General features: G+C 44.2%; 1 protein-coding gene across 4 annotated transcripts in view; it reads right to left on the bottom strand.

Annotated features, from left to right (window-relative positions):
- The window catches only part of SUDS3 (SDS3 homolog, SIN3A corepressor complex component), a 205,729-nt gene that overhangs the window by 98,084 nt on the left and 81,737 nt on the right, over positions 1–25,908 (bottom strand). For 2 of the 4 annotated variants that reach the window (XM_035017109.1, XM_035017108.1), the window contains exon 1: positions 1,557–3,300. The exons of the other annotated variants lie outside the window; for them this stretch is intronic. In XM_035017109.1, the coding sequence (XP_034873000.1) occupies positions 1,557–2,362 (806 nt within the window). In that variant the 5' untranslated portion in view covers positions 2,363–3,300. Of the gene's footprint in view, positions 1–1,556; positions 3,301–25,908 lie in introns of those variants that run through there. 4 annotated transcript variants of the gene reach the window in all.

The following is a 25,908-nucleotide window of genomic DNA, read 5'->3' as shown; positions in this document are numbered from 1 at the left end:
AACCTGAGGTGTTCTTCGAGGGTACAGCCTGAGGTGATCTGTCTTTGTGAGAGAGCTGGGTGCCTCACTCCCTCTGACCAGTACCTATTCACCTCTCAGGTCTCAGCTGAAACACCCCTTGCCTGGGGAAGCCATCCCAGACCATTTAGAAGGCATTGGGTCTCCTACAAATTCTCCTTTGTAGTCTTTACCCCGCTTACTGTTAAACAATTATTTATTCAGTAATTTGTTTGACCCCTACCTTCTCCTACAATGCAAGCTTCAACATAAGCTCTCTAGGGAGAGTTAAGCACACCAAATATTCCATGTGCTCCCTCCACATTTCCCAGCCTCCTTTGCAGTTAACTGGGGCCATGTGACTAATTTTGGCCCATGGGTGGAGTACAGAAGTGATACACATCACTTCTGGACTTACACGTAGAAAAGTTGGCACAGTAACCCTCCAGTTGTCAATTCCCCTATGCAGTGATTGGTAAGGTTCCATCAGCCTGAGCCCCTGAGTGACTACATGGAGGACTGTCTTCTGTTGATCCACACTGGATGTGTAGCATGAATGAGGAAAAACACCTTTGTCATTTCAAGCTCCTGGGATTTCAAAGTTAACTTCTTACAAAAGCACAACCTCGCCTATCCTGACCAACACACTACTATATTCCCAGCATTCACATAGTGGTGGGGCACAGAAAGAGCTCCATAAATAAATATCTGTTGAATGAATGAATGAGCCTCTGAAACAATGGGTAAAAGCCTGAATACATGATATTTCCTAAGTCAGTGGAAAAGGACAGCTTTCCACCACTAAACACACACACACACGCATATGCACATGCACAAAAGATGAGACCACTAAAAATTAAAATACCAGGATTACTGTCACCTAAAACAGAAGCTAGAAAGGCAGTCTCTTTGACCTTGGAGCTGCTGGACTCCAAGTCATTGTCGTGTTGTTGCAGGTCACAAGAACATTCAGTGATGCTGAGGACAATTAGGTACTCAACAAAGTGATAAAATCCACTACAACCAGAGCCATTAGTCACAGGGCATTATTTAGAAATTGTTGCAATTTATAATATTTATGAATTGATCTGCAGGAACCCATAAACATTGCTCATCAATGTAACTAACTGGCATTTATGAGCTCGTTTGGTTGGCTGATACATTCAGGCTAGTGTCATCATGGTCTTGAAGGAAAAAGGAACCCACCCATGCTGGGGCCTTTGGCTGGGGTGTCGGCATTCTGACAATTCCCCCGGACTGGACAAGGAATCAAGTGAAAGTGGTACATTTATGAAGCGGAGGAAACACCAGTAGAGAAGCGAGGAAACAGCGAGCCACCACAGAGGGCAACAGGAGCCTAATCCCATTGTTTCTCCATGAGGAAACCCCGAGGACAGGTGCAAAACACATCTTTTCCCTCCTACTCATCATTCAGGTCTCAGATGAATAATCCACCCAAGGAGAGAGAGAGCTGGGGTATTTATACATCAACTCCCAAGAGTCATTGGTCGAGGGCTGCTCTGGAAGCACAAGGTATTAATTTTTACCCTCTGGCCTACCTCTCACGGGCAGTTTGAATTCCGGCTGTTCTGGAACAGACATGACACTGAAAGGTAGGAGGGCTCTCAGTCTCTGCTGCATCCACTTCTCCTTCGATCAAAACAGAGAAACTCACATAAGCCCAGGGCTGCTGAGGACCTTCACTGTGCCAGGCACCATGCGGGGGGTTGGCGATAAAGTCTCGGGGTTTGAAAGGCATGACCCTGCCACTGGAGACTCTGATTCTACAACACAGAGGAGACCCAATCAATCTCAGTAGGGTGGTGTGGTTAGAACAGGGGTGTTCAGTATGCAGTGGAGAGGCTTCTTTCTCAGTCTGGCTGGAAGACCATGGTAGGAAAGTCTTCCTAAAGGTATAGAAGGCCACCTGAGTCATGAAAATGAGTCTGAGTTGGCCACCTATAGAAGGTGGTGGTGGGAAGAGTGTTCCAGACAGAGGGAACAGCATGGGCAAAGGTACAGAGGCATGAGGGAACATCCAGTGCTCGAGGAACTGCAAGCACCTCAGGAGGGTGGAAGGGTAGGATGTGTGTTGGGAAATGATGGGAGGGGTGGCTGTAAAGGTAAGGAAACTGTGAGAGGTACCCAATCTGAACAGTCTGAGATTCCGATGTGCTAACTGGTTTAGTAGAAAGTAGTCCCAAGTAGGGGTGACTGGAATTAGCATAAATGACCCAGCATCCAAACATGTGAGGGAAGGGGAGTTTGGAAAAGCAAACACAGAACTGGAATTGGGAGAGCAAATTAGCCATTTAAACTGGGCCAGGCCCTTCCCCTCCCTGGGCCTCAGTTTCTCATGTGTCATCTGCAAGGTCCCACCTTTTCATTCATTCATTCATTCATTCCTTTAACAAATATTGGTTAAGTTCCTAGTATGTGCCAAGTACAGAGGATACAGCAGTGAAAAAGTCCCACCTATCATAGAATTTACATTCTAGGGAAAAACAGAACACAAAAAGGCAAGTACATAAGTAATATGTCACTTACAGAAAACCCTATGAAGAAGAATACAGCAAGGTCAGGAGTGATGGATGAGCAGGCCTCTCTGAGGAAGTGAGATCTGATTAGAGGCGTCAGCAAAGTAAAGGAGAGAGTCCTGGGAATACCTGGGGAGAGAACATTCCCATCTCAGTGTGTCCAAGGAACAGCAAAGAGAAGAGAGGAGTCAGAGAGGGAGGCAGGAGCCAGGTCAGGTAGGGCCCCCCGGGCCATGGTGAGAGCTTGTGAGTTTATTCTGAGCTTGGAAGATGTGAGGGAGTCAGCATAGGAGTGACATGCTCTGACCTGCTATTTTAAGTGTTCATGGCAGCACTGGTCACAATAACCAAAAAGTAGAAACAATTCAGACGTCCATCACCTGATGAATGGATAAACAAAATATGGTCTCCCTATTCAATGAAATAGGATTCAGCCATAAATGGAACAAAGCACTAACACATGCTCTAACAGAGCTGAACCTTGAACACAAGATGCTGAAGGAAAGGCGAACACAAAAGGCCACATAGTGTACAATTCTGTTTACAAGAATGCCAGAGTAGGCAAGTCTAGAGATGCAGAGAGGAGATGAGCGGTTACCAGGGCCTGGGGTGTGGGCATGCTGCAGGGAGGAGTGGGAAGGAGCTGCTCACAGGCACAGGGTCTGTTTCCAGGGTGCCTCTAAACACTTCCAGGATCAGGAGTTGAGATGAACTTTCTCTTTAACCCTTTAAAGTGTTCCAAAACGTTGCCAGTCTGTGGGCAGAGATACTTTTCCCCCCCTCTCCTCCACATAAAAGACACTCACCTTAACCAAGCATAGACAAGAAGGGCAAATTTATTATAAGACTATTGGGGGGTTTCATGGAACTAAAAGAATAGGAAATAGCCGGACCAGGAAGAATCAGCAATCTGTGTGTCTTCTTTCTCTCTCTCTCTCTCTCCGCGCCCCCCGCCCCCCGCCACCTTCCTCCTGAAACAGATTGCTCTCTCTCCCAGTCTTCTTGGCAAAAACCAGCCATCCACTATTTTCCATATATTACAGTTTCAGGTACAAGGGACTGCCTTTCCTTTCTCTACTCTCAGTCCAGACCCCCAGGGTACCATTCTAAGGGGCCCAGCGTGGGTCTGGGGTCTATTTATCTAAGGCCAAAGGCAAGGCTCACTGCAGTAACAACAGCTCTCTTAGTGCCCTTGTGATTAGAGTATGTAATTGGGGTGGGGGTGGGCTTTACTCAGAAGAAAAATTTTCCAGAAATCAAGATTTGTTAAATGAATGACCCTTAAGATCCCTTTAAGATTACAGAAATCTAATGTTAATAGAGTGATTTTTAATGAGGCTATGTCTGGCCAGGGCTGGCACCATTCTAGAGCTGCAAGAACAGCATGGCAGCTATTTTGTGCCCAGCAGGGCCTGGCAGAGGAACTTGGGTTTGGGGACAAAGCAGACCTCTATACCCCTCATCCCAGCCCCACACTCGGAGAACACAGTGACCCCACAGGACACCCACACGAGCCCAGAGATGACGTCCCCTTGCCAGCTCAGCTGAAATGCGCTTCTCCGGCTCATGCAGAGATGGTCCTGGATCTCATCAACATGGCTCTCACTTGAGCCACAGATGGCAAATGGAACGTTCATCCCCGCCCCTTGCTCCCTGGCCCGGCGGCTTCCACATTCCTTGACAATAATGCTGGTTCCGAAGCTGGCACTGCAGCCAACCCTTGCTAGGCACAGCAGGGTGGGCAAGGCAGAAGGAAAGCTGGCAAGGTGGGAAATAGGGGCTTTTTATTTTACGCTGGCCCCAGCAGCCTGGAAAGTGCTGCGAAAAGTGGGCGGCGGGACTGCAGCAGATGACAGAGCTTTATCAGGTAAGGGGGTGGAGGGTGGGGGACACAGGAAAATTACAGCCCTGCTTGCCAAGTCTCAGAGATACCTACGTCTAATTTAGTGTAAGGAAGATATTATGGAAAAGGGCTGCCACCTTCCTCAGAGGCAGACTCTCACTCAGTCTGGTCTATCCGGCTCCCAAACCTCTCGAGCCCCACCCCACCTGCTCTAAGCCACCATCATTTCTCGCCTAGAGAGCCGAGACTGCCTCCCAAATTCTCTTCTCGGCTCCTCGGCCACAACAGTTCATTCTCCACCCAAGGACCAGAGTGATCTAAGCTGCAGGTCTGATTAAGCCTCACTTGAGCTTAAAAGCCAACAGTGGCTCCCCAAAATCTTTCACACCAGCTCCTAAGGGCCTTCACATGCTGTTCCCAGCTGACCCCAACAGCTTCAAGCATCAGAGGGGTTTGGGGTGTACAGCAGATGCAGTCGTTCCCTGCTGGGTCCCCTCACCTTTACCAGACTGGCCCAACTTCTAATATGGCCAGCACCTACTCTCATTTGCTTGACAGCTTTCTCTGGTGGCTGGAAGCCACTTTTGCTGGTATGCATGGCAGGACAGAAGCCCCAGGGGATTAATGCCCCACCCTGCCCCCACTGAGAGCAGCCCTCCAACGATGACTAATGGAAGATGGTGTATAAATACCCCAGCTCCATCATCCACCGCGTGGGACAACAGAGATGCATGTTTGACACTGGCCCCCACAGTTCCCCACCTGCCCATAGTAGTAACTTGTTTGATTTTGTATCCTTTCCCAGCTTCTTCCTTTCCCTGTCTCACCTCCCCATTCAACTCGTATTCAGAATCAACTCCCAGATAAAGCTCTTATATTCAAATCTTTATTTCTGAGTTTTCCTTGGGGAGATCCCTGAAAAAACAATTGTCTTCCACAACCAAGTTTTCCAGCTATGTACTTATTTGCACATATTAGTAATGAATGTGCTGTTCTCTGCAGCCTCAGGACCTTTACCCAAGCTGTTCCCTCTGCTTAGCATACTCTCCCCTTGCCCCACCCCACTCCTACAACACTTTCTATCTCCTGGGTAGATCTTTAGCTCTATCTTCAGCTTAGATCTACATTCTTGGGTAGAACTTCTTTGACCCCAGCCCCCCCCCATACAAAAATTTTAATTCCCCTGGAGTTTACTCTCCCTGCACACTATTTCTTTTTCATTTCACTTGTCTCACCTATAATTATTCGTTCAAAGCCTGTATGCCCTGCTGATATGTAAGCCCTATGAGAACGGGAACTGTATCTGTGGGATCATTTCTGGATGCCCAGAGTAGAACATGAAATAGATGATCAAAGTAGAGTCAAATAAATAGAGCTTTGACTTCAAAAAATTAGGAAGAGAAGGGGTAAAACTCACCCAGAAAGGGAAATGTCAACACATACGCATTCGATAATCACAGCCACCAAGCAGGCATTTACCAGTGGTTTCACAAAGATCACCTAATTAGCCCTCATTAAGTAGATACTGATAATATCCCTATTTGACAAAGGGGGAAACTGAGTCAAAGAGAGGCTAAGTAACTTGCTAAAGGGCACACAGGTACAAGGGGCAGAGCTGGGATTTGAACCCAGAGAGTCTGGCCATCAGAGTGCACATATTTAACCACTAAGCTCTCTTGCCTCTTACCACATGGAGTGAGATGCCAATTATTAAGCACTCCACAGCACCTGTATACAGAGCTTCTCCCCGCTCCCCCGCCCCCCCCCCCGCCCCCAGAAGGCGTGAGGTGAAGAAAGACAAACAGAATCACTGGCCTGATGGCATTCATTCACCAGATATTATGAAGTACCTACTACGTGCCAGGTACAAGGACAGAGTGGTAAACAAACCAGACACCATCCCTGCGCTCCCTACGGTACAGTAGGAAGGGCAGGTGCTGCATGAATAAACACACAAATAGATCTGTGAGGCCTGGGAAGATGCCTAGAGGTGCCTCTGCCGCCTGGCTCTGAGACCACTGCCTACAGCCATGTCTTCACCAATATCCTGCAAACACCCTACTTCTGTACATCCCATTAATCTCAGCCCAGACTCAGGAAACCTCAACCACAATTGAACAATGGATGCCACCAAACAGAAAGGGAGAAGAATGTGGGCCTGAAGTATCCACTGATCACACCCCTGTTCTGTTCAAACAGCTCTCCTCCTATCTCCTGCCTCATTAAACTTTTTCATGAACATTATCTCGTTTGATCGATGGGTACATACCATTCAACCTATTCCCACAGATGAGTAAACTGAGGCTCAGCAAAGTGAAATGACCTGCAAGCTCAGAGCCAAATTCTAAAGCCAGGGCTCTCAGCCTAAGTCCAGTTGCCTTTTCAACATCACTCAATAGCTTGCTGTGAAAACCTTCTTAGAAGTCTTCTTTTTATGGATTTGGTTCTACATGCATTTTTACCACTTCAGTAGCAGCCAAGAACTGGAGGGGGAGGGGGGCAAGGAGACTAGGGAGGCTTGAAAGCAGTAAGGGCATGATCCCAAGAGGAACTGTGATTTGAATTGAGAGAAACTGGTTTCCTGTTATCTTTGTAGCCACTATGTTTGCAATTCGGGACCTGATGCCCATGTATCAGGCCAAACACTGCCACTGTTTTCTGATCAAATCTCCTTCCTAGGAAGACACCGTTGAAAAATTCTCTATAACCTATCAGGCAGAGTAAGCTCCTCTGAAAGACCCATATTGCTGAACAAGTTCCCAGAGGACTCCCACCACAGTACAGCCAGAAAGAAGCCACGTTTGCAGGGGGCCAGGCAGTAAGATAATGCTCCAAGGCCTGGGTGGAGCCAAAAGGAAACATGGTGATACTACGATACCAATCACAGCCCCTGCTGTCCTGTGGGCTGCGTGACCGATATCCAGCCATCACACACAAATACAGGCATACTAGAGGTTAACATATTGAAATCTTTCTGTGCACATTGGCAAATCCCCTCCTTGAATATGCCTGACAAACGCCATCTAAAACAAAAAGGAAATGTGTCATCTTATCCATCGGGAAGTCCATATGTAAGGAGGGTTTCAGGCCTGGTTGATTCAGCTGCTCAAAGAGGTCTTAAATTCTTATCCCTAAGCTCTGCCATCCACAGTGCAGACTCCATCCCGAGTCTGATGCCTGCCATGGTTGTAAGATGGTTGTGGGCAGCACTTGGTGCTGATGCTTTCTTGTGTAGGTCTAAGGGGAGGGACACAGAACCTCTCTCCAAATCGTGGACTATAAGCCCTTTATAATGAGTCCATTTGTACTAGCTCAAGTTCATATGACTCCGCCAGACCAATAACAGTCACCAGGGAAATGCCCCCAGGGACATTTGGCAATGCTCCAACACATTTTTAGCTGTCACACTGAGGGTGAGATGCTACTGGCATCTAGTGGGTAGAGGCCAGGGGTGCTGCTAAACACACCATGTAATGCACAAAACAGTCCCCCACAACAAAGAATTACCTGGTCCAAAATGTCAATAGGGCTGAGATTGAGAAACCCTGCCTTAGAGTCATCTAGATCAGGGTTGGCAAACTACAACCTGCAGGCCACAATCTGGCTCACTGACTGATTTTACAAATAAAGTTTTATTGGAACACAGCCACACTCATTCATGTACACATTGTCTATGGTTGCTTTTACACTACAACAGAGAGTTGTCACACAACTTGTTGTGACAGAGCCCATATTCAACCCCCCACCCCCCACCCCCCGCACCACCAAAAGCTTAAAGTATTTACTCTCTGGCCTTTCTCTGGAGAATTTTACTGATCCCTGATCTAGGTCTACTCTTAAAGCTGTCATTGGAAGACTATATAAACAAAATTAGGGTTCTATTAAGGAGAAAAATTTTTAATGGGAAGTAATAAACACTGCCAAGATAAGTCTATTTTTAGAGGTCACACACCATAGGGCATAGTTCTCAGCAGGGGCTTTCCCAACAAAACTTCATTTCCACATAAAAGATTCATCATAAAAGCTAGGAACGTAGGTCTTACACAGTTTTTAAGTTGATGAGAGGTGGTAAAACATCCAATCCCCACCACCACCACCACCATCAAAAAACCCAAGATTTTCCTTCATTCACTTCCTACAAACAGAAATGATCATCAGGGACTGGTGGGTTTTGAGCCCACAAAGCCTGAGTTAGGCCTGGTGTGGGTTCTATGGCAGGCCAAAGCCACACTGAAATCAAGGGAGAGGAAAATGCAGGAGAGGAAATTACGGAGTTAAGCAGACTGCAGTACTCCTAGGAGAGGAAATTACTCAGCAGAAAGAATCATAGGACAGATGAAAGAACCACCTCCAGCAAAATGGCAGCCTGACAACAATCCTGCCCTCTTTGCCCTGAGGTCCTATGAAATTTCACAAAGTCTGTCCAGTAAGTCCTTTTCCCTCAACAAATCTAATTGGGTTTCTGATCCTTGGAATCACAGGATTCCTGAGAAAGATGAGACCCCCTGAGTCACTGGATACCCTTTCCAGGACCCACCCCTCATTGCCTCAGGGACAGGGTATATATTTGCCCTTTAGGTTGACTGGCTCCTCCTCGCTCCTTCCATCCCAGTCACCCAGGGATTCCTGACCCACTTGGCAGGCAATTGGGCAGGCCCAGAGGACTGGCAGAACATTCAGGACTGAAAAACTAAGAAACCCAGGAGGGAAAATGGTACCTGACTTTTCATAGTTATTTTAAAGGGTTCTTTTAATAGCAAATATAAATGGTTACTAGACTTGTCAAATATAAGTCAATATCAACTCCTACAAAAGACTAAGAAGGGAAAAAACTTTTTTTTTAAGATTTTATTTATTTGACAGAGAGACACAGCGAGAGAGGGAACACAAGCAGGGGGAGTGGGAGAGGGAGAAGCAGGCTTCCTGCTGAGCAGGGAGCCTGATGCGGGGCTCGATCCCAGGACTCTGGGATCATGACCTGAGCCGAAGGCAGATGCTTGACTGAGCCACCCAGGTGCCCCGGGAAAAAACTTTTTTAAGTGGAAAAAAAATTCATGGCCATGTCTTTCCCACATGAGATAATAATGTTGCTTTGATCTTCTGCTCACTCAGCCTGGTCTTCATCTGAAGCCCACCACTAAACACCCTGTTCCTATTACTTTCCTGTTTGCTATTTTAATTGAATGAGAACCGTCATATCATGCCCAATATTCATTCCCCATCTGTGGCTTCTCCAGTTTTTTCTGGGAGCGCCTGGGACAACACTCCTCCCTGGAACAGAATCTACTCTCTGACTTCCTCTGGAATAGATTCTCTTTCCTGAAGCCAGACCATTCACCTCCTGGATGCAAATCTGTCCTGGAGGTGTCCCTCTGGGGGCCACCATCTGGGTTTCCAAACTGTCCTGATGAGGTGAAGGGTGGTGGTGAGAACTTTTTGCCTCTGCTGTTTCCAACCCACCCTCCCCAGGCTGAGGCTCGGGAAAAGGAGTCCCCCCACATTTGAACCACAATAAAGGCAAAAATCAACCAAATTATGATTCTGAGTTAAACAAACTGCAAGCAAGATTGCAGTGAAGCCAAACATTTCATCAAGAACATATTCAGCACACATGCCCCAACTAAGTGCTAGACTGTACAGTCAGAGATGAGGAAAGTACAGTCTGCATGCTCAAAGCAACCAGTCTTGAACAACACTGTCCGGTGTAATTGGAGCAGAAGCCACATTTGCAATTTGGAAGCTTCTAGTAGCCACATTAAAATAAGTACAAAGAAACAAGTACTACCAGGCACTTCACATACAGTATTTTCCTTTTTTTTTTTAATTTTAAGATTTTATTTATTTATTTGAGAGAGACAGAGAGAGCAAGAGATACTGAGAGAGAACAGGAGCAGGGAGGAGAGGGAGAAGCAGGCTCCCCGCTGAGCAAGGAGGCCAATGTGGGGCTCCATCTCAGGACCCTGAGATCATGGAGCTGAAGGCAGACCCTTAACCAACTGTGCCACCCAGGCGCCCAACATACAGTATTTTCTAATTTAATCCTCACAATGAACGTATGAATCAAGAACTTATATTGGTGGTAACACTGAGGACCACAGAATAGTTAAAACTGTGCTCAGGGTCTCACACTGGTAAGTGGCACAAAGGGAATTTAAACAAGACAATTTAGTTACAAAAGCTGTGCTCGGCATATTCGATTGTTGTAGGGAAGTTGTTATTTAGAAAGGTCAAGAAGCCCTTCTTCTTTCATCCTCTAATCTATTCCTGGCTTCCAAATTCAGATTCTGAAAAATCTGGGGGTTTTCCTGTGGCAAACATGTCAAGCCAGGACATTAAATTCAGACCTAAATAAATATGCTTTTATCAACGCTACAAACCAGTTCTCTGTTTGGCCCTTGTTTGTCTGCCAAATACTTTCCTACCAACCTTGTACCTTGTTGGGGGTGCAAAGGGAGGTTGAGTAACTAGCTGAGTCACCCCTTCCCGGGGTTTCTAATCCACACTGGGTCCCAAGGCAACTCCTCCCTGAGCTACACAACCTCTCAGAGAAGGAGCATTTCCCCCAGAGAAACAAAGGATTAAAACAGGGGTTCGTATATTGGGCACTTATTATGAGCCCACCACTGGACTGGATGCTGGGTTAGAGATAAAAGGCCAAGACACACCCCCACCCCCCCGCCCCATAGAACTCACATTCTCTCAGAAGGAGCAAAGAGTGGACAGCTGCAGTCCCGCGTGGTGAGACACATGATAGGAGAACGGTGGGAACACACAGGCAAAGCATATGACCCTGCCTGGGGGGCGGGGAAGGGGGGAATGGGGAGGATCATGGTCAAGGAAAACTTCCCGGTGGAGGTGATGCCTGGACTGAGCTTTGAAGAATGAGGGTAAAAAGGCAAGAGACAACAAGGTCAGCAAGACATGAAGCCAGAGAGACAGGCAGGGCCAGACCTTGAAAGGTCTTGAGTACCCAAATGAGGAGTTTGGACATTTCCTTGAAAATGATGAGGGATTGTGCCTCAGTTTCCACATCTAAAATAAGGAAAATAATCACATCCACCTCACAGGGTTGTTGTGAGATTAAAGGGCTTAGCATAATAGTCGGTACATATTAAATGCTCAATAAATGCTCGATGACCATAATTAGTATTGAAAGGTTTTAGAGAGACTAATAACATTAATACCTGTTAATGACAACTACCATTAATTTAACATCTATATGTGCTAGAATGGTGCTAAGCCCTTCATGTACATCACTGTTTTTCTTCTAAACATGTGTCACTATCTGAAATTCCATCATGCGTTATGTGGTTACCACCTGTCTCTCCCATTTGTACCGAGGCTTCCTTAGGGCAAGACCTGTTTGTCTTGTTTGCTGCTGTCTCCCCAGTGCCTAAAATGGAGACTGACCCATGAAGTAGGAGCTCAATACATCATTATTGGATGAGTAAATGATGATCTCTTGTACAAGAATCCAGAGAAACAAATATTATTGCCTTGATTTTACAAATGAGGAAACTGAAGTGTAGAGAAATCATTCAAGCTATACAATGTGAACCAAAGATGCAAGATGGGAAAGGCTGGAGGAAATGAGACCAGGGAGGAGGCCACTGCAGACATGTAGGGAAGAAAACTGGGATGGAGAGAAATTACTATATCAGAGAAATATTAAGAAGGTGGGTGATTAGGTGGGTGAGTGTGTGGGTGATGGATGGATGGATGGGCATGTGGATGAACAGGCAGGCGGGTGGATAGGTGGATGGGTAGATGGGTAGATGAGTAGGTATGTGGGTAAATGGACAGGTGAGTGAACTGATGGATGGGTGGGTGGATACATGGACGGGCTGGTTACGAATGGTTCCTAATACACTTGCATGAAGCATTTTACACACAGAATAAACATTTTTATTAACAGTTAACCAGAATGAATATTAAAATATTGTCCAGGTAGGGGCGCCTGGGTGGCTTAGTCGGTTAAGTGTCGGACTCTTGATTTCGGCTCAGGTCATGATCTCAGGGTTGTGAGATCGAGCCCCGTGTCTGCCTCTGCAATGGGCATGGGGATTCTCTCTCTCCCTCTCCCTCTGCCCTTCCCCCGCCCTCTCTCCCTCTCTGAAAAAAATAAAAATTAAAACTAAGTAAGTAAATAAACTATTGTCCAGGTAATGAAGGTGTCTGTAACATCATGAGATTCAGGAAATATAAAAATCCTCTCCAATATGCTTTTATACCAATTTTGTCCAAGACTCATGTGCTCAATTATTCTTTCCTTTACCCCTTCAAGACAAATAAGGCATAAATCAGCTCTTAACCTGTCATTCCTTCAGCTGATTTCCAAATCCAGAGTGCTGAGCCTTTAAATTATTCTGTACCTAACTTGGTTAGCAGTACCTGGGTCTACATAGGATGATCTTATTGTCAAGGAAACAGAGTTGGTCTGACCTGCAAAAGCTCCTGCTGATGCGGTTGCTATTCCAGAGAGAGAGTTAAAGGCAACTCAGAATGGCTTTGAAAGATGATTCCTGTCCAGTTGAGTTCAAACAGACATTCAGTCATAAAAAATCCCAATTGGGTCACTCTTCCTTATTAAAGGCAACTGTGAACAGAAGAGTCTGGTCTGTTCTTTCTTTTTCTTCAGCCCCTCCTTTCCCTGTGTCTTGAAAATACACACACATGGACTCACACACACATGACCATGTTCAGGGCCAGAGTAGGTGAAATATAGTAATATAATTTAAAAGAAAGCCTCACCCAGTACCTTCCCAGTCTTTCCTTGAAATTCTCCCATGAGCAACATATTCTTTTGTGATAAATATTACCCACTTGAGACCTGATGACCTCTTTTTAAATAATGGAAGAGTCACTATGTCCCTACAGAAACTTCCTTTAGCCTGTTAATTATTTAAGTCACCGAGTGTTTTCATTTGCTAGGGTTACCATCACAAAGTACCACAGACTGGGTGGCTTAAACAACAGAAATTTATTTTTTCACAGTTCTGGAGGCTAAAAGTTCAAAATCAAGGTCTTCCCTTTATACCTGCCTGTGTCCTAATCTCTTCTTATAAATAAACACACCAGTCACATTGGATTAGGGCCCACCCCAATGACCTCAATTACCTCCCGAAAGATCCTATCTCCAAACACAGTCACAATCTGAGGATCGGGGAGTTACAACTTCAACCTATGAATTCAGGGAAGCGGGGGGTATACAATTCAGCCCATAACACCCAGAGACATAAAGCAGTCCAGAGATGTAAAGCAGTCCAGGGACGCATCTTGTCTGACATTCACATCTCAGTGCAGGGTGGTGGTAGAAGAAGAGGCTGTTCTTCAGCGGGATTGGTGTTGGTTGACTCTGTTGCCTGACATCCCAAGAAGAAAATGGAATGTCATGCTGTGACTGGCAATACTGGGTCACTCTGCAATGGTCTCATGTTGGGCCATATCCTGGACATGGCTATTTTCCCTCTTATAAGACAGCATCACTCCATCATGCCAATCTGGCTGATCGTGCTGCCCTTGGATTCCTTCTTTCATTATTCACCTAATCTCAGACCAGTGTTTTCTAGGGACAGTAAGGTATGTAGGTCAAGAGGAAATTTTTTTTATCATGGTAAAATATATATAACATAAAATTTACCATTATAACCATTTTTAGGTGTACAGCTAGGTGGCATTAAGTGCACTCACAATGTTGTGTAACCAATTCCACTGTCTTACTTCATTGATGCTGTATCTATAACAAGATATTATAGATAAGGTGACTTATAGACAACATAATTTATTTTGCACAGTTCTAAGGCTGGGGAGTCTAAGATCAAGGCAGCAGCATAATTATGTTCTGGTAAGAGAACCTCTTCCGGGTTTCAGCCTCATTGTGGTATCCTCACATGGTGGGAGGGGGCTGGCATGCTCTCTGGGACCTCTTTTCTAAGGGTTTTAATCCCATTCATGAGGGCTCAACCCTCATGACCCAGTTACCTCCCAAAGGCCCCACTTCCTCATACCATCACACTGGGCATTAGGATTTCAACATATGGATCTGGGGGGGATGGGTGGACACAAGTATACCATCCATCTCTAAAATGAGTAATTTATTAGCCCAAACAGAAACTCTGTACTCATTAAGAATTAACTCTCCATGCTCCCTCCTCCCAGGCCCTGGTAACCTCTATTCTACTCTCTGTCTCTATGAATTTGCCTCTTCTACCTCACATAAGTGGAACATATAATATACACCCTTTTGTGTCTGGCTTATTTCACTTAACATGATGTTTTCAAGGTTCATCCATGTTGTACCATGTACCAAAATTTCATTCCTTTTCATGATCAAATAATATTCCATTACATAGAAGTACCACATTGGTTTGTCCATTCATCTGTTGATGGACACTTGGGTCGTTTCCACCTTTGGGCTGTTGTGAATCATGCTGCTATGAATGTCGGTATACAAGTATCTGTGTGAGTCCCTGCTTTCAATACCAGAAGAAATTTCAAGAGCTCCATGTTGAGTCTTGGTCATCAGCCTCTACTCTCCTTTGCTTTTTTTGTTTTTTTAAGATTTTATTTATTTATTGGACAGAAAGAGATACAGCGAAAGAGGGAACACAAGCAGGGGGAGTGGGAGAGGGAGAAACAGGCTTCCCGCTGAGCAGGGAGCCCGATCCCAGGAGCCCGGGATCATGACCTGACCCGAAGGCAGATGTTTAACAACTGAGCCACCCAGGCACCCTATCTACTCTCCTTTTCTTCAACTTGATTTTATTTCGTGATTCCCATAGTTCTCTGTGCCACTGAATTTTGGTCAAGATCCCCACAAGTCCCTCCCACCAGGTCTCCCTAACTATTAATTTGGGAGATTAGAGATTGGTGTATTGATCCTGTCCTCCCAGGAAGCCCCAGACAACTGATGCAAATTGATCCATCTCTTCCCCTCTAGTGGCTTTGCATACCAGGCAAATGGGGAGGCCACCTCGACTGAGTCATAAGAGTTTTTCTAATCCCAGGACAATGGCCAGCTAGCACTCTACATTTGCCCAACATGGAACAAAGAAGATTAGCTTCTCTCAGTTAAAAACAAAACCATAATCCTGCACAAGTAAGCCACCAAACAAGTATTTATTGAACGGCTATAGAACAGGATACTAAAATAATTTCCTCTCTTGGAGTTGGACCAACACCCTGACATCCTAAATTAAGGTACCATCCTACCTGTACAGGACATGCCAAGGGACTATTAAACTGGATTGGCAGGCATTCACCCATCCCACATCTCTGGGCTACAAGTATGAGGTTGGGGTTTGGAGGAGCTGGAGTGGGGATCTGGTGATGGGTATTTGTTGGAGGGCTGTACTTCTCCCCCGCACCCCACCACTTCACAACAGGGGCAGAGGAGTATGTCCTCTCATCTCAAGCCAAACACAGGAGGCCTTAGAGAACTTGATATGTGCCCCCTGGAGTCTGATGAACTCAGGGCATGGTGTGGGGTCCTCAACAAAAGTCCAACAGGACAAGAGGCTGTATCTGGAGTTTTCCCTGTTGGAAGCAGAATAAAGCTTCCCCACTACTGGCAGGGGAAGTCAAAGGAATGAGCTTCCTGAACATTAATATAGTTCCCACAGAAGGAAGCTGGCTGGCATCATCCTAAAGTGTATCCTGCCCAAGAGAACCACTTGGAGATATGCAGGGACCAATGCACAGCTAGAGGGTTGGAAGCAGAGTCTATAGTCAGAGACCCAAGGAGCAGGCTCTCCTGGGAACCCACAAAAGCTCATGGGAGAGTCAGCTTTGACTTCCACTCTGCCCAAAGGATAGCAATCTCAAATTGCAACAGCATCAACTGCATGACAGCTTCTTCACTGCTGTCCCATCCCCCACCCCGATCTCTCCTTCTACCCACTCTCCTCCAACCTGGGGGTGGGGGGAGTAGAAACCACAGACTGCCACAAAGAAAACAGACTGCAGAACAACTGAGTACAGCCCATGCACCCTCCCCCAGCTCTGCTCCTTCAAAGGGAGAAGAAGGAGATTTAAGTTAGAAAAGAGACAAGGCTTTGGAATTACTACAAGGAGCCTGCCCTCATAACTGAATGGTTCCCCAAAGCCATGGGACCTGCTAGAGATTTCTTCCAAGGTCAGAAAGAACAAGTCCACAGGCAGGGTACTTCTTTCCTCTATATACACCCTACCACATCAAACTCAACCAAGGAACTCATAATACCCACCATATGCACTTTCCAAGGCACTAGGGATTCAGAACTAAAAAGACACAAAGTCTTGCCTCAGAAAAATCTTTATATACTCCTTAATTTATTATTGTAGGATTGTTTCTTTCAGACAGGGGCTCTGTGTAAAGAAGAGATCAGGTGCTTCCTGGAAGAAGAAAGACTGCATATATAAAGGATAACTCAGATTCTAGGAAGGTGACCAAGACAGTGACATGGTTTTAGAAGTGCCCCAAGTTTCCCCATCAAAACAGAGAGACTAGCTGGGAGAGGTAGTGGATGCTAATGGTGCCCTCCAGAATCCCTTTACTGGGCTGAGGTACCCATCCCCCATGCTAACAGCTCACAGCTTTCCCCTTCTCTGAAGAATTGCTCTCAAGCCAATGGAAGCCCTTTGTCCCGGAAGTTACACCTCTTAGAGGCAACCCACAGCCAATGATTGGCTGACCAATGGGGTAGGAAGGTGCTACCTTACTTAAGGTAGCACAACTCTATTGTGTGAGTCATACCCCAGAACATCCCATGGGATCAGTCTGATGCTCTTCTTCAGATGAGATCCCATCTTTGCTTACTCCTTTCTCTGCTATCTCCTGCTTCTCTCCTTCCTTTTCTTCTGAGAGCACTTCCCCCAATTAATCAATCACATGTACCAGAGTCCCTATCTCAAGCTCTGTCTCTAGGGATGATCCAAAACATAGAGCAAAGCAAGCAAGATCTACAACAAAACTAGGGGACAGATAGCCCCACAAATCTCAAAATATGAGTGGGTGGGGACAAACCATCAGTAGTATCAGTATTGGACCCACATGGTGTCAGCATCTTTGCAAGATGAAACAGAGGGAAGGAAAAGAAACCTAAGACCCCCAAACCAAAACCAACTGATGTTCACAGGGAAGCAAGGCAGGCTGACCTGAGAACATCAGCTGGAACTGGGAAGGAGTCTGCAGGTTCTAACTCAAGTGAGTGCAGGGGATCAACGTGAGATGAAGAAGGTCTAGATAGTGGTCTCAAAGCAAACTAACACTCTCTTCCAGGGCAAAGCCCTGAAATGAGGAGAAATTGTTTAAAGTAGAATCCAAACAGGGCAGGGACAACAGGGGCAAAGGAAAGAGAATGCCCAGATGTAAGCAGAAATGGAGGGTAGCTCAAAGTATGGGGCCATACCTTTAACACATAGTGAGAACAACTAAAGATGGGAGCTCTAGAAACAGGAAGCTGGAAAAGCTATCCTAGCTTGATTTTTCCAAATAGAAATAGTGGAAAGCTCAATTCACTTAAAAAGTGAGTGACAAAAAAGTATCGCTGTCAAATACCAGTCAAAATTATAAGATGGAACTGGAGGGTATTATGTTGAGCGAAATAAGTCAAACAGAGAAAGACATGTATCATATGACCTCACTGATACGAGGAATTCTTAATCTCAGGAAACAAACTGAGGGTTGCTGGAGTGGGGGGTGGGGTGGGAGGGATGGGGTGGCTGGGTGATAGACACTGGGGAGGGTATGTGCTATGGTGAGCGCTGTGAATTGTGCAAGACTGTTGAATCACAGACCTGTACCTCTGAAACAAATAATGCAATATATGTTAAGAAAAAAAAAAAAGAAGAAGATAGCAGGAGGGGAAGAATGAAGTGGGGGAAATCGGAGGGGTAGACGAACCATGCGAGACGATGAACTCTGAAAAACAAACTGAGGGTTCTAGAGGGGAGGGGGGTGGGAGGATGGGTTAGCCTGGTGATGGGTATTGAGGAGGGCACATTCTGCATGGAGCACTGGGTATTATGCACAAACAATGAATCATGGAACACTACATCTAAAACTAATGATGTAATGTATGGGGATTAACATAAGAATAAAAAAAATTTTTTTTTAAATTATAAGAAAACAGAGAATTTACAGACAAAGAAAACATGCCAGAAATATATGCCCACCAAATGGAAGGGGAAAAAAAAGAACACTATAACCCAATATGGCAAAATGGACTAAAAGAAATTAAGAAAGTAACAGCTATAGAATATTCATACAAGTCCTTTAGAAAGAAATGCAAAGCAACGAAACAGAAAAAAACAGAATCATAATTCAAGAAAATCAACTTAAAATGCCCAACACTGAAACAGATCCAAGAAAATTACTGGACTTAAAAGGGAAAAGGAAAAAAAAAAAAAGATTATACTCTGGGCACCAAGCCAAAAAGATCAAGTCACTTATAGGATAAATAAAATCAGATCGTCATTCAGCTTTTTAACAGCAGCACTTTATGCTAGAAGAAACAAAGAATCATATTTAAGATCTTCAAGGAAAGAAAATGTGGGCCAAGAATTTCTATCCTAAACTGACCTTCCAACAAAATTAAATTTAAATGCAATTCCTAAAAATCCAAAGCAAAATAAAATAAATGGATCTAAATATGTAGTCACTTAGTATTATAACCACACAGAGAAAAATTTTTTCAAGTAACTTTAAAATATAAAATCTGACTAAGATGCCCCTCATGGAGGGCAAGAATAAAAAAAAAAAGAATGCAAAACACAACATATCCACAAGAACCGAAGACAAAATGTTCGACCAAAATGTGTACAAGAGTGTTCATAGCAGCACTATTCATAAAAGCCAAATATGGAAACAACCCAAGTGTCCATCAGTGGATGAGCAGATAAGTAAATGTGGTCTATCCATGCAATGGAATATTACTCAGCCATAAAAATGAGTCCAGTACTGGTACATGCTAAAACATAAATGAGCTTGAAAATAAGCTAAGGGTACTACTGGGTATTTACCCCAAAGATACAAATGTAGGGATCCGAAAGGGTATGTGCACCCCAATGTTTATAGCAGCAATGTCCACAATAGCCAAACTGTGGAAAGAGCCAAGATGTCCATCGACAGATGAATGGATAAAGAAGATGCGGTATATATATATATACAATGGAATATTATGCAGCCATCAAAAGGAATGAGATCTTGCCATTTGCAACGACGTGGATGGAACTGGAGGGTATTATGCTGAGCGAAATAAGTCAAACAGAGAAAGACATGTATCATATGATCTCACTGATATGAGGAATTCTTAATCACAGGAAACAAACTGAGGGTTGCTGGAGTTGGGGGGGTGGGAGGGATGGGGTGACTGGGTGATAGACACTGGGGAGGGTATGTGCTCTGGTAAGCACTGTGAATTGTGCAAGACTGTTGAATCTCAGATCTGTACCTCTGAAACAAATAATGTAATATATGTTAAGAAAAAAAAAAAAGAAGAAGAAGAAGGTAGCAGGAAGGGAAGAATGAAGGGGGGGAAATCGTAGGGGGAGATGAACCATGAGAGACGATGGACGCTGAAAAACAAACTGAGGGTTCTAGAGGGGAGGGGGGTGGGAGGATGGGTTAGCCTGGTGGTGGGTATTGAGGAGGGCACATTCTGCATGGAGCACTGGGTGTTAGGCACAAACAATGAATCATGGAACGCTACATCTAAAACTAATGATGTAATGTATGAGGATTAACATAAGAATAAAAAAAAAAAAAAAGAAAAGAAGCTAAGGGTAAGAAGCTAGGCACAAAAGGCCACATAATGCATGATTGTTTTTATAGGAAATGTCCAGAACAGGCAACTCCATAGAGACAGGAAACAGATTAGTGATTGACCAGCCGGTGGAGGGGGGGTGGGGGGTGGTCAGGGCAGGGATGGGCAGAAAGAATAAGAAGTCTCTGCTGAATGGGTACAAGATTTCTTATGGGATGATGAAAGTGCTTTGCATTTAAATAGTGGTGATAGTTGCACAACATTGTGAGTATACTTAAATCCACTGAATCACACATTTTAAAGTGGGTAAAAAAGAAATGCAAGAAAATAAAATGCTAAAAAGGTGATTTTTATGCTATGTGTTTCACCTCAATTAAAAAAAATCCTAAACTATTTGTATTAATCAAATTGATGGTGTAAATGATGATATTGCTATTTCCAGACTGGCGTGTGTGTATTGAAAGATTCTGAGACCAAAAAAAAAAAAAAAAAAATTATAGTGGTGTCTTTGGGAGCCAAGATTCTCAACACTGGGGGAAGGAAATACAGAGTTAGGAGTGTTGAGGTTAACTAAAAACCCTATTTCTTACAAAATTAAACATGCTCTTACCATATGATCCAGCAATCACAGTCCTTGGTATTTACCCAGAAGAGCTGAAAACTTATGTCCACACAAAAACTGTTAAGGGGATATTTACAGAAGCTTTACTTGTAATTGCCAAAACCTGGACACAACCAAGATGTCCTTCAGTAGGTGAATGGTCCATCCATACAAAGGAATACTATTTAGCACTAAAGCGAAATTAGCTATCAAGCCATGAAAAGACATGGAGGACTTTAAACGCATATTGCTAAGTAAAAGAAGCCAATCTGAAAAGGCTACATTCTGTGTAATTCCAACTACATGACATTCTGGAAAAGGCAAAACTATGCAAGAAGAGGCAATAAAAAGATCAGTGGGGGGCACCTGGGTGGGTCAGTCATTAAGCATCTGCCTTCGGCTCATGGTCCCAGGGTCCTGGGATTGAGCCCCACATCGGGCTCCCTGCTCCATGGGAAGTCTGCTTCTCCCTCTCCCATTCCCCCTGCTTGTGTTCCCTCTCTTGCTGTGTCTCTCTCTGTCAAATAAATAAAATCTTTAAAAAAATTTTTAAAGATTTTATTTATTTATTTGAGAGAGAGAGAGAGAAACAGCATGAGAGGGGAGAGGGTCAGAGGGAGAAGCAGGCTCCCCACTGAGCTGGGAGCCCGACGTGGGACTCAATCCCAGAACTCCGGGATCATGACCTGAGCCGAAGGCAGTCGCTTAACCAACTGAGCCACCCAGGCGCCCTAAAAATTTTTTTAAATAAAAAGATCAGTGGTAGCCAGAGATCTCGTGGGGCATGTGGGGAGAAATGAATGTAAGTGGAGCACAGAGGATTCTTTAGGGCAGAGAAAATACTCTATATATTATAATGACAGATATATGTCCTTATACATGTGTCTAAGCCATAGAATGTACAACATCAAAAATGTACCCTAAGGTAAAGTATTGACTTTGGGTAATTATGATATGTCAATGTAAATTCATCTTTGGTTAAAAAAAAAATTCTACCATTCTGGTAAGTGATGTTGATAATGGGAGGTAGGGGGGCTGGGTAAATGAGAAATCTCTATATGTCTCTCTCAATTTTGTTGTAAACCTAAAACTACTCTAATAAAATAAAGTCTTAAAAATAAACCCTATGGGGCACTTGGGTGGCTCAGCCGATAAAGCATTTAACTTTGGCTCAGGTCATGATCTCAGGGTCCTGGAAGTGAGCCCTGCATCGGGCTCCCTGCTGAGCAGGGAGTCTGCTTGTCCCTCGGTCCCTCTCCCTGTTCATACTCCCTCCCTCCCTCTCTCTCTCTCAAAGAAAATCTTTAAAATAAATAAATAAATAAATAAACCCTATAGCCATGATTTGAATAGGAAGCATCAATATGAATTTATCATGTGTTTTGTGTTAAGTATATACTTACTGCCTACTGAAAATTCCTAGAAACAATCACTCAGTGTCCTGGTACCATGTTTGGCCAAGACTGGCACTCGGGAAATATTTGTGGAAGGGAGAGTGGGAAGGAAGAAAAAGAAACCAACAGGGGCGCCTGGGTGGCTCAGTTGGTTGAGCGACTGCCTTCGGCTCAGGTCATGATCCTGGAGTCCTGGGATCGAGTCCCGCATCGGGCTCCCTGCTCAGCGGGGAGTCTGCTTCTCCCTCTGATCTTCCCCCTCTCATGCTCTCTGTCTCCCATTCTCTCTCTCAGATAAATAAATAAAAAATCTTTAAAAAAAAAAAAAAAAGAAACGAACAAACCTGGGTGTATGCTTGATGTGGGTGCACATGGAAAAAGGCCTGCAAGAATATGTTAAAATCACTAACAACAAATACCTTTAGGGAGTGGAAGGGGGAGTGGTATCACTCATTACTTCAATACGCAATTTTAACTATAGACTATTTTAAAGAATATATAAGAACTTTAAAATAAAAAGCCCTCAAGTAAATTGGTGATATGTATTACTTATTTTAAAACTGCTTGAGACAAATTAATAGAGCTGTTTGTGCATATGGATGTTTGTCTCAATATTATTTATAATATGGGAAATTTTCAAACTACCAATATCCAATAATAGGGCACTGGTTAAATTAATTATGTATATAAATATATTGGAAAATTATGCAGTCATTAAGACTCGTATTTTCCAAAACCATTTAATGAACAGGAAAATGCCTAGGTCATTGTTAAATGGAAAAAAAAATTCTAAAGTACTTCATCTAAGATCCAAATTTTTGTTTAAAATATTTGTGTTGGGGGGGCACCTGGGTGGTTCAGTCGGTTAAGCCTCCAACTCTTGGTTTCAGCTCAGGTCGTGATCTCAGGGTTGTGAGCTCGAGCCCCTCACTGGGCTCCGCACTCAGCGGGGACTCTGCCTGAGGATTCTCTCTCCCTTCCCCTCTCCTCCCTACCCTCACATGCATGCTCTCGCTCTCTCAAATAAAGTCTTTAAATAAAAAATAAAAATAAAAAATATTGGTGTGTGTATGCATGTGCACTATATGCAACCAGTATATTCATATGCATGGAAAAAGGTCAGAAAAAATGCTACAGAGGTTACCTCTGAGTTACAAGATTATGGGTAATATTTATTTTTATTCTTTCAGTTACCTCATAATTATTGTGTACCTACCAAGTATTTTATTTTCCTTTTTATGAACATGTTTTACTTTTGTAATTAGGAAAGAGCAATAAACGTTCATTTTAAAAGGAGTAAAAAAGGATCTCTAGAAATGAAATGGAATACCAGCCTCCTCCCACTCCTCTAAATCTGAACTGTTGTTTGCACTTAACCTGAGCCCATGCACATGGGATCTGACCACTACAGGGGCCTTAAAAGAAACAGTGAGTGAGTAGGGAGCTAAGCTTTGCTTCTGCCTAGGACCAGAACTACCATTATCCCATGTGACCACTCACCATTATCACATGTGGCCATCCTCCAAATGTACAAAATCCACTCACTTCTCCCCTTTCCTACACAAGTCTTTGAATTTTCCACACTAATGCTCAAGGTCATGTGTCTAGGTAGGACCAAAGTGTCAGACCTCTGTAGTTTTTGCCAACTTGCATCCATTCACTCTTCTCCTGATGAAGTATCCTGAATTATCTCTGAGGAACACCACCTTTCCAGTTTCACCCAATGTGCTAGAGGTGGGGCTGTATCCCCAGCCCAGGGTCAGAACATAGGACCCAGGTCCAATCGAATCAGCACATTAAACATTAAATCCTGGGGCACCTGGTTGGCTCAGTCAGTCAAGCATCTGACTTCGGCTCAGGCACGATATCGGGGTCCTGGGATCAAGCCCTGTGTCAGGCTCCATGTTCAGCAGGGAGTCTGCTTGTTTCTCTTCCTCTCCCTCTGCCCCTCCCCTAGCTCATGCTCTGTCTTGCTCTCTCTCTCAAATAAATAAAATCTTAAAATATAAATGAAAATAAACACTAAATCCTCTGATTAAAAAGACTGGTTCAGAGATAATCATGTGAGCCAACGAGAGCCCATGAGGTGAAATGAGACTTCTGCTGGAAAACTGGTACAAAGACTGTCTTACTTCTCCTGTTGTGTGTAGATAGGGAAGGATGTATTCCTGGGAATGTCCAGCAGTTACAGTAAAACCATAAAAGGAAAACTTGCCTATGAATGGGATCAACTCAAAGAAAGCAGAACACAGAGATGGAGAAACAGAAGAAATGCACCCTGATGATATCACTTAGGCTCCTGGATCCAGACTTGCCCTGACCTACCTCTGGACTTTTCAGTTACTTGAGGTGATAAAATCCCTTCTTTGCTTAAGCCAGTTTGAGTTGAGTTTCTTCTCTGACTTCCAGTCAGACACTACCAGTCGATACACCTGCCTTCTGCTAACTGGATGAGCAGAGGACATCTTGCTATCACCTGCATCAAGAGATGACTTAAACAGGGGCGCCTGGGTGGCTCAGTTGGTTAAGCGACTGCCTTCGGCTCAGGTCATGATCCTGGAGTCCCTGGATCGAGTCCCGCATCGGGCTCCCTGCTCCGCGGGGAGCCTGCTTCTCCCTCTGCCTCTGTCTCTCTCTCTCTCTCTGTCTCTCATGAATAAATAAATAAAATCTTAAAAAAAAAAAAAAAAAGAGAGATGACTTAAACAGAAACCTAGAATCAGAAGACCTGCATTTGCTGGTGCAGCCACTCTGGAAAACAGTATGGAGGTTCCTCAAAAAGTTGAAAATAGAGCTACCATATGATCCAGCAATTGCACTACTGGGTATTTACCCCAAAGATACAAATGTAGTGATCCAAAGGGGTACGTGCACCCCGATGTTTATAGCAGCAATGTCCACAATAGCCAAACTGTGGAAAGAGCCAAGATGTCCATCGACAGATGAATGGATAAAGAAGATGTGGTATATATATATACAATGGAATATTATGCAGCCATCAAAGGGAATGAAATCTTGCCATTTGCAATGATATGGATGGAACTGGAGGGTATTATGCTGAGCGAAATAAGTCAATCAGAGAAAGACATGTATCATATGACCTCACTGATATGAGGAATTCTTAATCTCAGGAAACAAACTGAGGGTTGCTGGAGTAGTGGGGGGTGGGAGGGATGGGGTGCCTGGGTGATAGACATTGGGGAGGGTATGTGCTACGGTGAGCACTGTGAATTGTGTAAGACTGTTGAATCACAGACTGTACCTCTGAAGCAAATAATACATTATATGTTAAAAAAAGAAGAAGAAGAAGAAGATAGCAGGAGGGGAAGAATGAAGGGGGGGAAATCGGAGGGGGAGACAAACCATGAGAGACTATGGACTCTGAAAAACAAACTGAGGGTTCTAGAGGGGAGGGGGTTGGGGGATGGGTTAGCCTGGAAGGAGGGCACGTTCTGCATGGAGCACTGGGTGTTATACGCAAACAATGAATCATGGAACACTACATCTAAAACTAATGATGTAATGTATGGTGATTAACATAACATAAAAAAAAAAAAAGACCTACATTTGAGTCCTTCCTCCTCTACTTCCTAGCTACATGACCTTGAGCCAGTCACTTACTCTTTCTGAACTCCAGTTCCCTCACCTGTGAAAGAAGGATATGAACACCTATCTCAGCCTTGTGGTGAGAATCAAATGTTAAAAATTTTGACTTTTAAGAACAATGGGAAGCCCTAAACAGGCATTAATAAGGAGAGTAATAAGGAGAGTAATAAGGAGAGTAATAAGGAGA

Source organism: Mirounga leonina, unplaced genomic scaffold (assembly GCF_011800145.1).
Source record: "Mirounga leonina isolate KUSES-001 unplaced genomic scaffold, KU_Mleo_1.0 Mir_171, whole genome shotgun sequence".
Taxonomy (NCBI): Eukaryota; Metazoa; Chordata; class Mammalia; order Carnivora; family Phocidae; genus Mirounga; species Mirounga leonina.
Note: the sequence above shows the minus strand (reverse complement) of the source record. Positions and strands in the feature narration are given on the sequence as shown.